The sequence below is a fragment of the Buteo buteo genome, chromosome 27 (genome assembly GCF_964188355.1).
Source record: "Buteo buteo chromosome 27, bButBut1.hap1.1, whole genome shotgun sequence".
NCBI lineage: Eukaryota > Metazoa > Chordata > Aves > Accipitriformes > Accipitridae > Buteo > Buteo buteo.
This window is the reverse complement of record NC_134197.1, coordinates 5,693,976-5,705,995: the sequence shown is the minus strand read 5'-3', so window position 1 is coordinate 5,705,995 and position 12,020 is coordinate 5,693,976. Positions and strand designations below refer to the sequence as shown.

Sequence of the window (12,020 nt, the reverse complement as noted above, 5' to 3'; positions counted from 1 at the left end):
TCATCTGAATAGTTCATCCATAGAGTTCAAGTTTCATGTTGAATCATTTTGGTAAAATTGGGTAAAATTCTCCCCTCCCCTCTCCCTTCAATTTTGTGACTCGCTAGGCAGATAGCAATTTCTTGAGTTATCACACAATTGTTTCAGTTTTGTTTATATTTGTGCTCAATAAACAATTTGATTGGTTGTTTGGCGTCATTTCTCTGAGGGATTTTGAGCTTCCTGTAACCTCCCACACTACCCAGGGTAGCATGCTGGCTGGGTTGTGACACAAGCTGCTTGAGGAAATAAGTTAAATATCTTTATTCTTCTATAATGTCCTTGACCTCCTGCCTAAACAGCAAGCTAAGACAAAGTCAGGTGTGAAAGGAATCTTTTTGGTACAACGTGGCAACAGAGGTGAGAGACATCACCACTGAGGTTAACTCAACTTGGTGTCTTTCAGACCTCAAAAGCTAAGCATCGGACTCCTTCAAGCCCCAATACAGACAAAGCTTGTGAGAACCACCTGTGCCGAGCTAGACTCTTCCATCAGTCAAAAGCTGCAAGTAGCATATCCATTGCTGCAAAGGTCAAGGTTCCTATCAGCCACCATTCAGGTAGGGGCCAAAGAGCCGCTGGTGACATCCTGCATCAGCTCTGTTGGAAAAGATGGATTGTCATGTGAGAAATAAGCCAGAGTAAAGGCTAATGATCAGAACTATTAGTAATCTGATCTTCTTTTTTTTTTTTTTTTTTTATGGTCTAAGTAGCTTTTGATGGGTAAGAAAGCATATCCTTTGCAGACCACTGCCTCAACTATGCCTCTGTAATCTAGGGGGAGGAATTAGTGTTCAGCTGGGTTCACATGCAACAGGTTGCTGATCTCGGTCTCGTCATTCAGACAGTTTCACATCCAAACCAAGCCTCAGCAAGAAGACCAAGACATGACAGGCTGCACTGACCATCTGTCAGCTTCAGTTGTTTTTCTTCGTGCAGACACACAAAGCCAGGATGAGGTTAGGGGAAATGGAAACTCAAATCCTATTGAAATGTAGCCAGAATCCTTCCCCATTCTGGCAAGAGGTGCTTACTGATGCTAGTTAGTTTTTCTTACCTTTTTTTATTACTAAACAATGGTTAACTTTTGATTTACGAAGCTATAATTTATTTTGGCTAGCTATTAGCAACTCATGCATTGCAAAATGTTTTTAAACTGTGCTCTGCTCCCACTGTTTTTAATGAAGCTCTCCCTGCCTTTGATAGAGGGGACTCCACTAGAGATGCTGCCAAAAGACAATGCTCCTGCAAGCACCATCCAGCAGAGCAACGCTGATCGTGTCAAAGGACGGGTCCTACAGAAGCAAGTCGAGGGTGAGTACATAAAATATCAGGTTGGCTGGCTCAGGAGGCACTACTGTATTCTTCAGCACTTGCTCTGTTGCAATCTGAACATAAAGAGTTGTAAATGCAACACAAGTGGTCCAGTTGGGAAAGCTGTCACATGGGTAGGGGTTTTACAGCCAACTTTTAAGACTTTTTTTTTTTTTTTTTGCAACAGATGACATGGGCAATGTTCCAGAATGAGTTACACTCCATCTCCCTCTTAGCCAAAAATAACCTCTTAGGAAGAGAAAAGAACATTTTCAGAGGTGTTCATAACCCTAGCCTAACCCATATGTGAAGTACAAGTTTAATCTGAGTTAGCCGTGTGACAACATACTGCTTCCACAGAAAGTGCCACCTTGGGATTTTCTTAAGGCAACGATGTGCAGATCCCAGGGCCTTTGCCAAACTTTCCTCTCCATAGCCTGTGGCAATCTGTCTCTTCCCCATTTTGACTGGCAATGAGACTCAAATGGAATTCTGAGAAACTTGACCAGGTACTTCATCTTCCCTCACTTGCAGGGCCTGCAGATGGTGCCAGCAGTCGGCAAAAGCAGGAGTCAGTCACCCGCCTGGGGAACCAGCCAAAGACTAAATAGAAGTCACTGGGGGAGCAGGACTCTCTGTGGCCCCAAGGGATTGCAATTTCAAGGCTGCTGGAGGTCTGGGAAGCGGATTCAGGGGGAGCGTGCCTTAAAATGTATTTTAGGTTCTGTGTTGTGATGCTGAAAAGCTGAGGGAAGGCTAGCAGGGGGGAGAGGGAACTTGTATATTGTAGATTACTTTTTCCCATATCCCTACCGCAAGTCTTTCCTCTGTACTGTGCGCTCTAGTTGTTAGCTTCAGTTTAAGACAAGTAGGGTGTTAACAGAGTCCAAGAGAAGAGGAAAACCTCATTTTCCCAGCAGTGTTCTCCTCCCAGAAGATGTCAGCATGGAGCCCAAGCCGCCTTTTTTCCTGGGGCAAAAGTGTGGATACCACCCATGCATCCAAAAGGCTCCCTGACTATTAAAACCAAATGTAAATGCCTGAGAAATAGTTTCCCCATTCTTCCCTGCTGTCCCTGTGTGTTGCTGTGAAGCTGGGAGGTGTAACACACGCCTGGAATGCTGTTTGGGTGAGCAGATGTTTGGCTGTGAGAGCAGCCAGAGATTGCTCTAAGCTCTTTTCCATCTACAGAGCATTTCAGATCTGACTGCAGCCGGGAGAAGCAGCATGGTGATAGGTGAAGACCCTGATAAAAGCTAGCCTGGAGGTAAACCACGGGACTGTGTTTTTCTTTTTGGAACAAACATCTCCAGCCAGCAGCCTTTTCTGTCAAGGGCTTTTAAAAGTATTTTCCCTGCTTTTTTTAATATGCTGCAAATAAAGCGGTGCTGGTCCTTGCACTGAATAAATAGTGACTCCATGCCCCAAACAGGAGTGGCTTCCCTCCTAGGTCTGCCGAAGTATCTGAGATGACAATCTCCAGTAGGTTTGTGCATTTTTCAGATGGATGAAGCATCTTTTTTGCAGCTGCAGCACTTGTAAAGAATTCTCCTACATGCTCTTTCTGACTTGCTGCGTGACACTGCACACACTCCCCATTCCTCTATGCCTCTTGCTTCGCTATCTGTCAGGAAGATGAGGGGTAGCTCACTGCAGGGATGAGGAAGCTTAGATTACTTGTATTTATAAAATGCCTTAAACCCCTGAAGTAGGGATGCAATGCAAGTGCATAAGCTGGTATAGGAAGGAGCCGATTTTCCTTATGAAACAGAAAGATGCAGGAAGAGGTGCGATGGCGAAACAGGTCAGGAACACTTGTTCCCTAGGGCTGACTCCTTCAGATAAACAAAGATATAAAAAAAGGACACACAGACAAAATAAGCACAGACCGTGTGTAAAACAAACCTGTGCCAGCAGGTCTTGAGCCAAGCCTGTATTTACAAGACCTCACGTGACCTGCAAACACTGAAGGACCAAAAGTGAGGGAAAGTGGAGTTTTCCAAGCATATACATCTGCACCAAATACCTTTGAGCTGAATCCCCATGAGAAGTTGTAGCATTCGGGGCTATTATTTAATACAAAGAGCGGGACATTTGAGCCGAAGGCATTGGTTTGAGGCTGTCTCTCTGAAGGGAGGTTGTGTAACAAAGAGTTTGGTAATTTGCCATGACTGTTGTGAAGAGTACCGAGCTGCGTGATGTGCCAATTTCCCTGTTTGTAAAACCTGCGTTTTAAGCCTGTTAATGTAAAGTTGGGGATGGAGACCTCGGAGGTGGAATCTGTAAATTATCTTTTGTAGCTTTGGTAATTGCTGGAGGTGAGGCTGCAGCTCATCTTCTGCGCAAAGCGGGACTGTGTTTATTTTAAGTGCTGGGCTAAGGGCTTTTTGATGTGATCCTTCTCAACCACAAGAGTAGCAAAGGGAGCTTAAGCTCTTCTGGGCTTTTCAAGCCGCGCTTTCTAGCCTTGCCGTATCCAGCCATCTACGCTTTGCTCCTCATACTAGAACCCACGAGGCTGGGGGTTTTTTTTCCACAAAACAGCTTGAAACTGGCTACATCTAACTGCGAGCTCCAGCAAGCAGCGATGTCGGGTCTTGGGATGCTGCATCCATCTCGGGACGAAGACTGTTGCTACCGTGTCCATCGCTGCCTCCTCGTCCTCGTCCTGTCCCTGGGGCAGGGGCTGCAGGGGGGGGTCTTACCTCTGCAGCCCCTGAGCCCCCAGCCCGCAGGGAAATTAAATACCCGCACTGGGTTACCCGAGTCCTCCGCGCAACCCGTAACGACTTAAAAAACGAGGTTTGGGTTAAACTTCCCTCACGCGATGGCTCGGAGGGTGGGGGGTTTGGCAGCGCGGCCCCCTTTCAGAGAGGGGGCTCTGAAGAGAGCGGCTCTTCGGCGCTTTGCTACCCCTGCTTTTCTACAGCGCTCCCGCTGTGGGAGCGAACCGGGGAGCCGGTGCCGGGGCAGCCCCTCCGCTCCCTTCAGGGCCCGGGCTCCCCGCGGTTCGGAGCCGCCGCCGCCTCCTCCAGGCCGCGGGTGAAGGCGCGGGGCAGGGCGGGCCGGGGCCTCCCGCCGGCGGGCGGAGCGGCGCCTGCGCCGCGGCCCCGCGGGGACCCCCCGTGCCCGGCGTCTCGCGAGAGGCGGCGGCCCCCGGGTAGCGGCGGGACGGGGACGGGCAGGAGGAGGAGGAGGAGGAGGAGGAGGAGGAAGGCTCCGCTGGCCGGGCGGGAGGTGAGCGCGGAGCCGCCCCACGGCGGGGTGGGGACGGCCTGTGCCTGCGGGCAGGGCAGGGCCCGGGGCTCGGCGCCTGAGGGGACGGGGTGGGAGGCGGCGGCGCGGCTGAGGCGGGGAGGCGGGGGTGTGTGTGCCGGGGCTGGGACCGGGGCAGCTCCCGGTTATCAGCCGCAGCCGGGGCACGGCATCCCTTCTGAGCTCTCCCCCCGGGTGGCCGCAGCCAGGTAAGGGAGAAGGGCTGGCCGGTTCGGCGGGGACGGCTCCATCGGGATCCCCGGGGCGTCGTGTGGTGAGCCGGGCAGCGCTGCCCACCCTCACGCCTCGGCGGGGACGGGGAGGAGGCGAGTTGGGTCTGTGGGGTGGCGGGAGGCTCCTCTTGCTCCAAACCCTGAAACGCTGGCTTTTCCCCCCGCTCATGCCGCCGGTGCTGGGCCTGAGGTTTGAGGACAGCCCGCTCGTGTTCCTGCGGCGTTCTGCAGTCCGCCTTGCTTCTGGACTCGGGAGCGTCTTGCGGTCCGAGCGGATGCGAAAGCAAACCCAGGAAACACCTTCCTCCGACGGCGGAGCGTTTCTGTCGACGGTAGAGCACGGGCTTTTCACGTCGCTTCGCAGAGACGGCCGCTAACGTGACTAATCCCGCTTGGACTTCACGCGCGAAACTTCAGCGCGGGGCTGAGCTACGTACGGCAGAAAACTATGCTTAAATCAGGTGTTTGTAAGGCAAACGCAGGTGGTGCGAGCGGCAGGGTCCGGTTTCTGGCCCCTGCGCTGACACAGGACAAATATTCCGGGGATTTGTCGGCCCGGGCTGTCAGCACCAAGGCTCGCTGGGGCTCTTCCTGCGTTTGTAAGGCCAGGAATGATGGGTGTGCTTGAAGTTTGCAACAAAGGTAATGAATGAACAGGACGTGCTGCGTTTTGGGATTTCCTTCTGGAAATCTTAGAAATATGGTTATCGAGACAACTTCCAAGTATGGATATTAAAAAAGAGGTGACTGGCACTGCCAAGCCTGTACAAACCAGGCTTTGTGGCAGCGACAGGAGGGAAGGCACTGGGATAGCTACATAGATTAGGATGTTCTTTTGCTGGTCTCTAGCGTATATATGTGGAGTGGCGCTAAAATGTGCAATGCAAGCCCTATTTTTTGCTTACACTGTGCATTTATACTAATGTAACCACTAATGTCATTACATGGGTTAAAACTTCCCTGCTCTGCAAAAGGTGCTAGATTTTTGGAAAGCTGGGGAGAAGCAGTTTATTGAGTGATGGCCAAGTGCGTGAAATTAGTTTCTGGTTATTGGTACAGCATCCGTCTGCTTTGGCTGATGGGCGCTCCTTCTCCTGCACCTGCAGGAGGTTAAACTGGTGCCACTTCTCTAGAGCCTGCCTATTCCCTAAGTGTAACTGGTAGCAGGTGTGTACCAGGATAGGTGGGTAAAGAAGGCTGCATGGGTGAGTGCTGGTGAATGCAGGTGCCCCAAGGGAGAGTATCCATTTGAATACGGGGGTTTTGTATGTTTTTAAAAGTTCTCATTCCACCTCTTTCTATCTTCAGAAGCAGGCAGAGCTCAAGCGAGCTACCTGAAATCCCATATCTTCTCCTGTTAGAATGAGTGGGCACTGGAGGAGGTGAGCTGGTGCTTAGTGCCTGACCTGTGCCTTGCGCTTCCCCGTGGGGAGTTAGGAGCAATGGGAGAGGGACAAACCTGGGGAAACACAAAGCAAGAAAGGGTGGAATCTGCACCCAGGTCCTTGGAGGCACAGTCCCTTCTAAACCATTGCTGTTCACAGAGAGGGGTTATTGTCCCCTGCCTCCGGTACATACCCATGTGGAAGCTCCTTTATTTTCTGTAGGCCTTACTGCTCCTGTAAGTGAGCTGGGGTAACTTTCTTTTGCAAAGACAGGCTGTGAGAGAATGTAGTTGTCATACAAAGCCAAGAGGAGAGGAAGAGACAGGAATTACTTGAGCTGCTGTTTGCCCTGAGAACAAACAGTTACAATCAGGCTGTGAAGTGCAAATAGGGTTTCCAAATCCCTGAGGAGTTGCATCTGCAATAGGTTTTGCAATAAGAGTGCTGGGGACATATCCCCCCTTTCTGGTTTTAAATGAGCGTTTGAGAGGTGGTTATTTGACATGGCAGCTTCTGATAGGAGAGGATGGGTCCAGTGACCTTGGACCTTAGTGTCTTTCTCGGGCCTGGGATGGGGAGAGAGTCCTTGGTTTGTGCTCAGGCCAGGTTCAGGTTGGAGATGATCACGGGATAGCTGCTCAGGGGACTCTGTAGGATGATTATAGCACTTGGTCCATTTCCCGGTTTGCCAGCATCATGTCACAGAAGCAGCTTTGTGTGGATCCTGGTGCACGTTCTTGTTGGCTGGTGACTTTGGGTTAAACTTGAATGTAAATTCTTGGCTCCTCTTGGAGGCTTTTCCTTTTGATTCTGGCAAGAGGAGGATGGAGGCGCATTCCCTCTGATGTGCATAGAGACCTGTAATTTGTGCTTTCAGTCTGGCATCTTTTATGAAGTGCTCAGGAAGAGGATGTATCGTAGTCAATGGAGTAACTGTTTTCTGCAGTGTGTTTCTCATGAGGGGGAATTAAGCTGTGTTATTGCTCTTTTCCAGGGTTCCTCTCTAGCACTGATAGAGTTAACAGAAGTGGAGTCATTTCGATTCTGTGCTGCTGCTGCTGTGTCTCTTGGAAAAGCCAAACGTTCTGGCGGGCCTGCGTGCTGTGTCCTGGAAAGCAGGCTCGAGCCCTTGGGGTGCGCTTGGTAAAGCTACATTATGGTGGTGGCTTTGACGAAGAGCCCTCCTTCCATTTGCCCGAGGAATGCGTGTGCCACACACGGTGTCTCGTTTGCTTCTGTCGCTGCTGCTGAGAGGGTGATCTGTCCGTGCCAGGGTGGGACAGCTTTGCAGAAATGCTAGCAGGCTGCTGCACTGCCTGAAGCTGTGGAAGCTGCTGGGTATAGGCATGGCAGAAAGGGATGCTCCGTGCAGCTTTCTGGGCTTGCTGCATTCCAGCCAGCCTAAAGGTCTCAAGCAGCGTTGGAAACCCAGTGTGCTAGGGATTATGTGCGCAGTGGGCACCCTATTCATCCAGAATAGGAAGCAGTCCCTGCCGTGAACAGCTAACCGGCTCAAAAGCAAGAACAGATTCAGGCAAAACGCAAACCCAGACGTGTGCCAAGCAGTAGGCTTGGCAGCGTCACTCCATTATCTTCTGCTGTTGGACTGAGATGCTTGGCCTGAAGTGCTGACGCACATATGTAATTTGCCCCTTCTTTAACTCCGTGCTCATCTCTCTGGGTGTTTCTTCTTAGATGTGCTCGATCCTCAATCTCGACTAGCTAAACATAGAGAATTACTGCTGAGTAATACCTGCTTCTTGCTCCGCAGAGTGCAAAGTGTTACGTCTGCAGTTCCTCCAGCTTCTCTTCACGCACAGAATAAGAGCCTGGCTCCAGGAAACACAGTGTTTGGTGTTGCAATGCAAAGCCATGTGTTAGGCTACAGCTACACTGAATTTCTGGCTGTCCCTGCTTCTGAAGTGTAAATAAATACACCAGGGTGGAAAAAACCCTAAACCTTCAGTTCTGCATTTTATGTCTTTTGGGACATTAAGCTGAGCTAATACTTCGATATGTAACCATATCCGGTATTCTTCCTGTTTGTTACTAAATTCTGGTCTAATGCTTTTAGTCTAGCATTTGAAACCAGGACTTTGTTAAAATCTGGCATCCCTGAGGCACAAGCATAGCCATGCTTGATGGCTCTTTAGACAAGTCATTCAATGCAAGGCTGCTGTGAGCTTCAAAGGCTCTGAGCATTCTCTGCCCCCCCTCCAGGGCATGACAGAGCTCGGCACTTTTGCATATCTGGACTCTCAGGTTCTTTGCATCCCTGTACAGGGTGGGGTTGGTGCCGTTTAAGGGTGGCGTGTGAACTGGTTGGGGAGCAACCTCTGTATTTCCAGAGGAAGAGAGACCCAGTCTTCATTTTGAAAAACTTTTCAGGGCACTTTGCCCTGAAGTGGTTTTGTTTTCAGAGCTGGTGTTTGCAGGGTTTGTTCTGAAGTCACAAAGCATCCAGGGAAGACCCAGGCACTGCTTGAGACTGTAACAAGAGTGATGGTCAGAGGTATCACAATAAATTATATCATTTAGAGATTTCTCGATTATATGGTTGTGTTTAAAAACAGGGATAAAGAATGGGGATGTCTGCAGAAAGGGCCGCTCTTGTTTTCTATCTGTAGCTGATGTTCTGTCTTTATAATCAGGGGCTGGACTGCCTTTGGAGGGAGGAGGAGGTTGGAGTGACTACTTTTTGCTTGTCTTTTGATGTTAAACCTTGCAGAGAGAGACTGTAAAACAGCAAACCTAGGTTTCATTCTCAAAATATCAGATAGCTGCTCCTCACTTTACTATGTTCTTCCCTGGCTGTAGGCACTGGCTCCTTGATCTCTTGGGGAGAGAGCAAGGCTGGTTTGCCAGCCTGCCTCTGTGTGGAACTTTGGACCAGAATAGATGCAGCAGGGTGGGGAGACAGATCACTCTTGAGGAGCTTGCTGGTGGAAGGGGGCTCGGAGTCAGCAGGGAAGGAGGTAGCAGTGAAAAGATGGGACTGGTTGAGGTAAAAAAACCAAACCTGGTGCACCCTCCAGAAAAGATCTTCTGAGCTGCCCTTTTAACAGTGATTTCTCGCCTGTCTTTGGTGATCAAGAGTTGTTAGGGATGAGTGTGATAGAAATATAAATTATGTTAAACCAGGAAAAGATATCCTGACTCAATAGAGTCCGGACATGGACAAAGATTTACCAGAGCATCCTTAATCTCAGAACCCGTTGAGTTAAGAGTAGTCATTTGTTTACATTTTTCTTGATGTGTGGCTTTTATCAGGGCTAGGTCCACTTGGGGGGTTTTGTAGGAAAGCTGTTTGTCTAATCTCTGTTCTTGACAAAATGAAGTAGCTACCAAGAAGGGTTGTGGAGGTGACTTCACACAGATTAGATAAGATGGTGCATTCGGATCAGTAATGCTCTCTCAACAGAGGCTTGCTTTAGCCACTGAGGCAACGGCATCTTCAGCTATGTATTTATAACTCCAATAAGGTCTTTGTTTTCAGCACAGTGGTACAGAACATCTTCATGGGGAGATGAGACCACAGTGTGATACCACAAGCTAAAATCATGGATTGAGCCCTCTCTTCCTGTTGTGTTAGATACGTTTAAAAATCAGGGAGGTCTGTGAAAGGTAGTTGGCTCTACGTACTTTCTGTATATAGTTGCATTTTTTTTAATACTCTCAAACTTCCCTTTGTAAACTCTAGGCCTGAAATCTTTGTATTTATTTTTTAAATGAAAATGAAGCTTCCCTTGAAATCACATGACTCTAGAAGCTTGAGGTTGATAAAAAAACCCCAATGCTTGCTATGGAAACTGGTAAAATTGCACTACTTTATGCCTCCTTTTGGCCAGTCAGCTCTTCTCCGCGGAGTCTCTATGGGTACCTCAGACTCACCTGGCTCTCCGCGTGCGGAAACGGATGGTCAGCCCTGTGGCGAGTCTTGATTGTGCAAGGTCATTCTCTCCAAACCAGAGTTATTAAGGGTTCAACTAACTGTTTTTCTGGTACATTCCAGGCTCCTGGTCTGCAGCACCATGCTGGATCCCAAGCCTCACTCTGCAAGCCGGAGGTGAATCCAGGTGAAAGCCAGCTGTCACAGTAGGTGTCAGGATGACCAAAGCACGGCTCCTCCGTCTCTCTGTGGTGCTGGTCTCCATCTTCATGATCCTCCTGATTATTGTGTACTGGGACAATGTGGGAACGGCTCACTTCTACCTGCATACGTCCTTCTCCAGGCCTCATTCCCCAGGAGCCATCCCTGGTATCTCGGCAGGCGAAGACTGGGAAGCCTTGCCAGACGTGGATGAATTTTTGGCAAAGCTGCTTAGTTCGAACCTGAAACAGAATAACTCTAGCCCCCGAAAGACAGAGCAGCTACTCGTCCAGGGCTCCAGCAAGCCTGCGGTGAGCAATCTGGAGGAGAACGTGCGGGGCTATGACTGGTCTACGCACAATGACAGAAACAGTTTGGACCAAGAGAAACTGCAGATAGAGAGGCAGAGAACATTGCGGGAGTTTTGTGCCAATTCCAGCTTCACCTTCCCCACCAAGGAGCGCTCCTTTGATGACATCCCAAACTACGAGCTCAACCACCTGATCGTGGATGACCGCCATGGCATCATCTACTGTTATGTCCCCAAGGTGGCCTGCACCAACTGGAAACGGGTGATGATCGTGCTAAGTGAGAGCCTGCTGGACCAGGGGGTCCCGTACCGGAACCCTCTGGATATCCCCCGGGAACATGTCCACAACACCAGCACCCACTTGACGTTCAACAAATTCTGGCGCCGTTATGGGAAGTTCTCCCGGCACCTCATGAAGATCAAGCTGAAGAAGTACACTAAGTTTCTCTTTGTACGAGACCCTTTTGTCCGCCTCATCTCTGCCTTTCGCAGCAAATTTGAGCTGGAGAATGAGGAGTTCTACCGGCGTTTTGCCATCCCCATGCTAAAACTGTACTCCAACCATACCAACCTTCCCACCTCCGTTAGTGAGGCCTTTGGGGCAGGCCTCAAAGTCACCTTTTCTGACTTCATCCAGTACTTACTGGATCCCAGGACAGAGAAGATGGCCCCCTTCAATGAGCACTGGAGGCAGGTTTACCGTCTGTGCCATCCGTGCCAGATAGACTATGATTTCATCGGAAAGCTGGAGACGCTGGATGAGGATGCTGCTTATCTATTGCAGCTCCTCAAAGTGGACAGGCTGCTTCGCTTCCCCCCCAGCTACCGGAACAGGACTGCCAGCAGCTGGGAAGATAACTGGTTTGCCAAAATCCCCCTGGCTTGGAGGCAGCAACTCTACAAGCTTTATGAAGCAGATTTTGTACTCTTTGGCTACCCCAAGCCAGAAAACTTGCTTAAAGACTAGAAGCGATTGGGCGGTGGGTGTGGGAGGGAACATCTGAAATACCAAAAATGTTTAAAGCCTCCTCATTTTTGCTCTTAATTCCCTTCCCCGTACAGGTTGGTACAACAGAATATATTTTTTCTACCGCCTCCCCTTCCATTTTTGCAATAATGCCAGAGTCCGGGGTATTCCAGCCAGCTGTGCATAGGCAAAAAATGCCAGGTTTTTTGTTACCATTTGTTGTCTGGGTTTTCTGTTTTTTTACAATGTCCCCATGTTTTGCAATGGGTCGCTGCCCTTGGTCACTCTGCCAGCTGTGTCCTTCAGTAGCTTTTTATTAATACTTTTTAAAAATTAATATATTTAAGATATTTAATACGAAGTGTGTGTCGTGGCAAAGGAAGGGAAGGAATAAAAAAAAAAAGTAAAAGAAAAACCCAAGAAATTA

At 49.4% G+C, this 12,020-nt stretch overlaps 2 protein-coding genes across 4 annotated transcripts in view; both read left to right on the top strand.

The window, feature by feature from the left end:
* LOC142045115 (kinesin-like protein KIF19) overlaps nucleotides 1-5,218 on the top strand; it is a 25,082-nt gene extending 19,864 nt beyond the window's left edge. The window contains exons 15-18 of the mRNA XM_075058275.1: nucleotides 446-599; nucleotides 1,246-1,353; nucleotides 4,283-4,817; nucleotides 5,032-5,218. Of these exons, the coding sequence (XP_074914376.1) occupies nucleotides 446-599; nucleotides 1,246-1,353; nucleotides 4,283-4,817; nucleotides 5,032-5,218 (984 nt within the window). The remainder of the gene's footprint in view (nucleotides 1-445; nucleotides 600-1,245; nucleotides 1,354-4,282; nucleotides 4,818-5,031) is intronic.
* Nucleotides 4,485-12,020, top strand: CHST12 (carbohydrate sulfotransferase 12). Of its 3 annotated transcripts, none has more exons than XM_075058548.1 (2): nucleotides 4,485-4,590; nucleotides 10,239-12,020. In XM_075058548.1, the coding sequence occupies exon 2, from the start codon at nucleotides 10,334-10,336 to the stop codon at nucleotides 11,591-11,593; it is 1,260 nt and encodes a 419-aa protein (XP_074914649.1). In that variant the 5' UTR covers nucleotides 4,485-4,590; nucleotides 10,239-10,333; the 3' UTR covers nucleotides 11,594-12,020. The 3 variants fall into 3 exon arrangements, with proteins under 3 accessions (XP_074914649.1, XP_074914650.1, XP_074914652.1); XM_075058549.1 differs by lacking the exon at nucleotides 4,485-4,590 and adding an exon at nucleotides 4,682-4,817; XM_075058551.1 differs by lacking the exon at nucleotides 4,485-4,590 and adding an exon at nucleotides 7,025-7,360.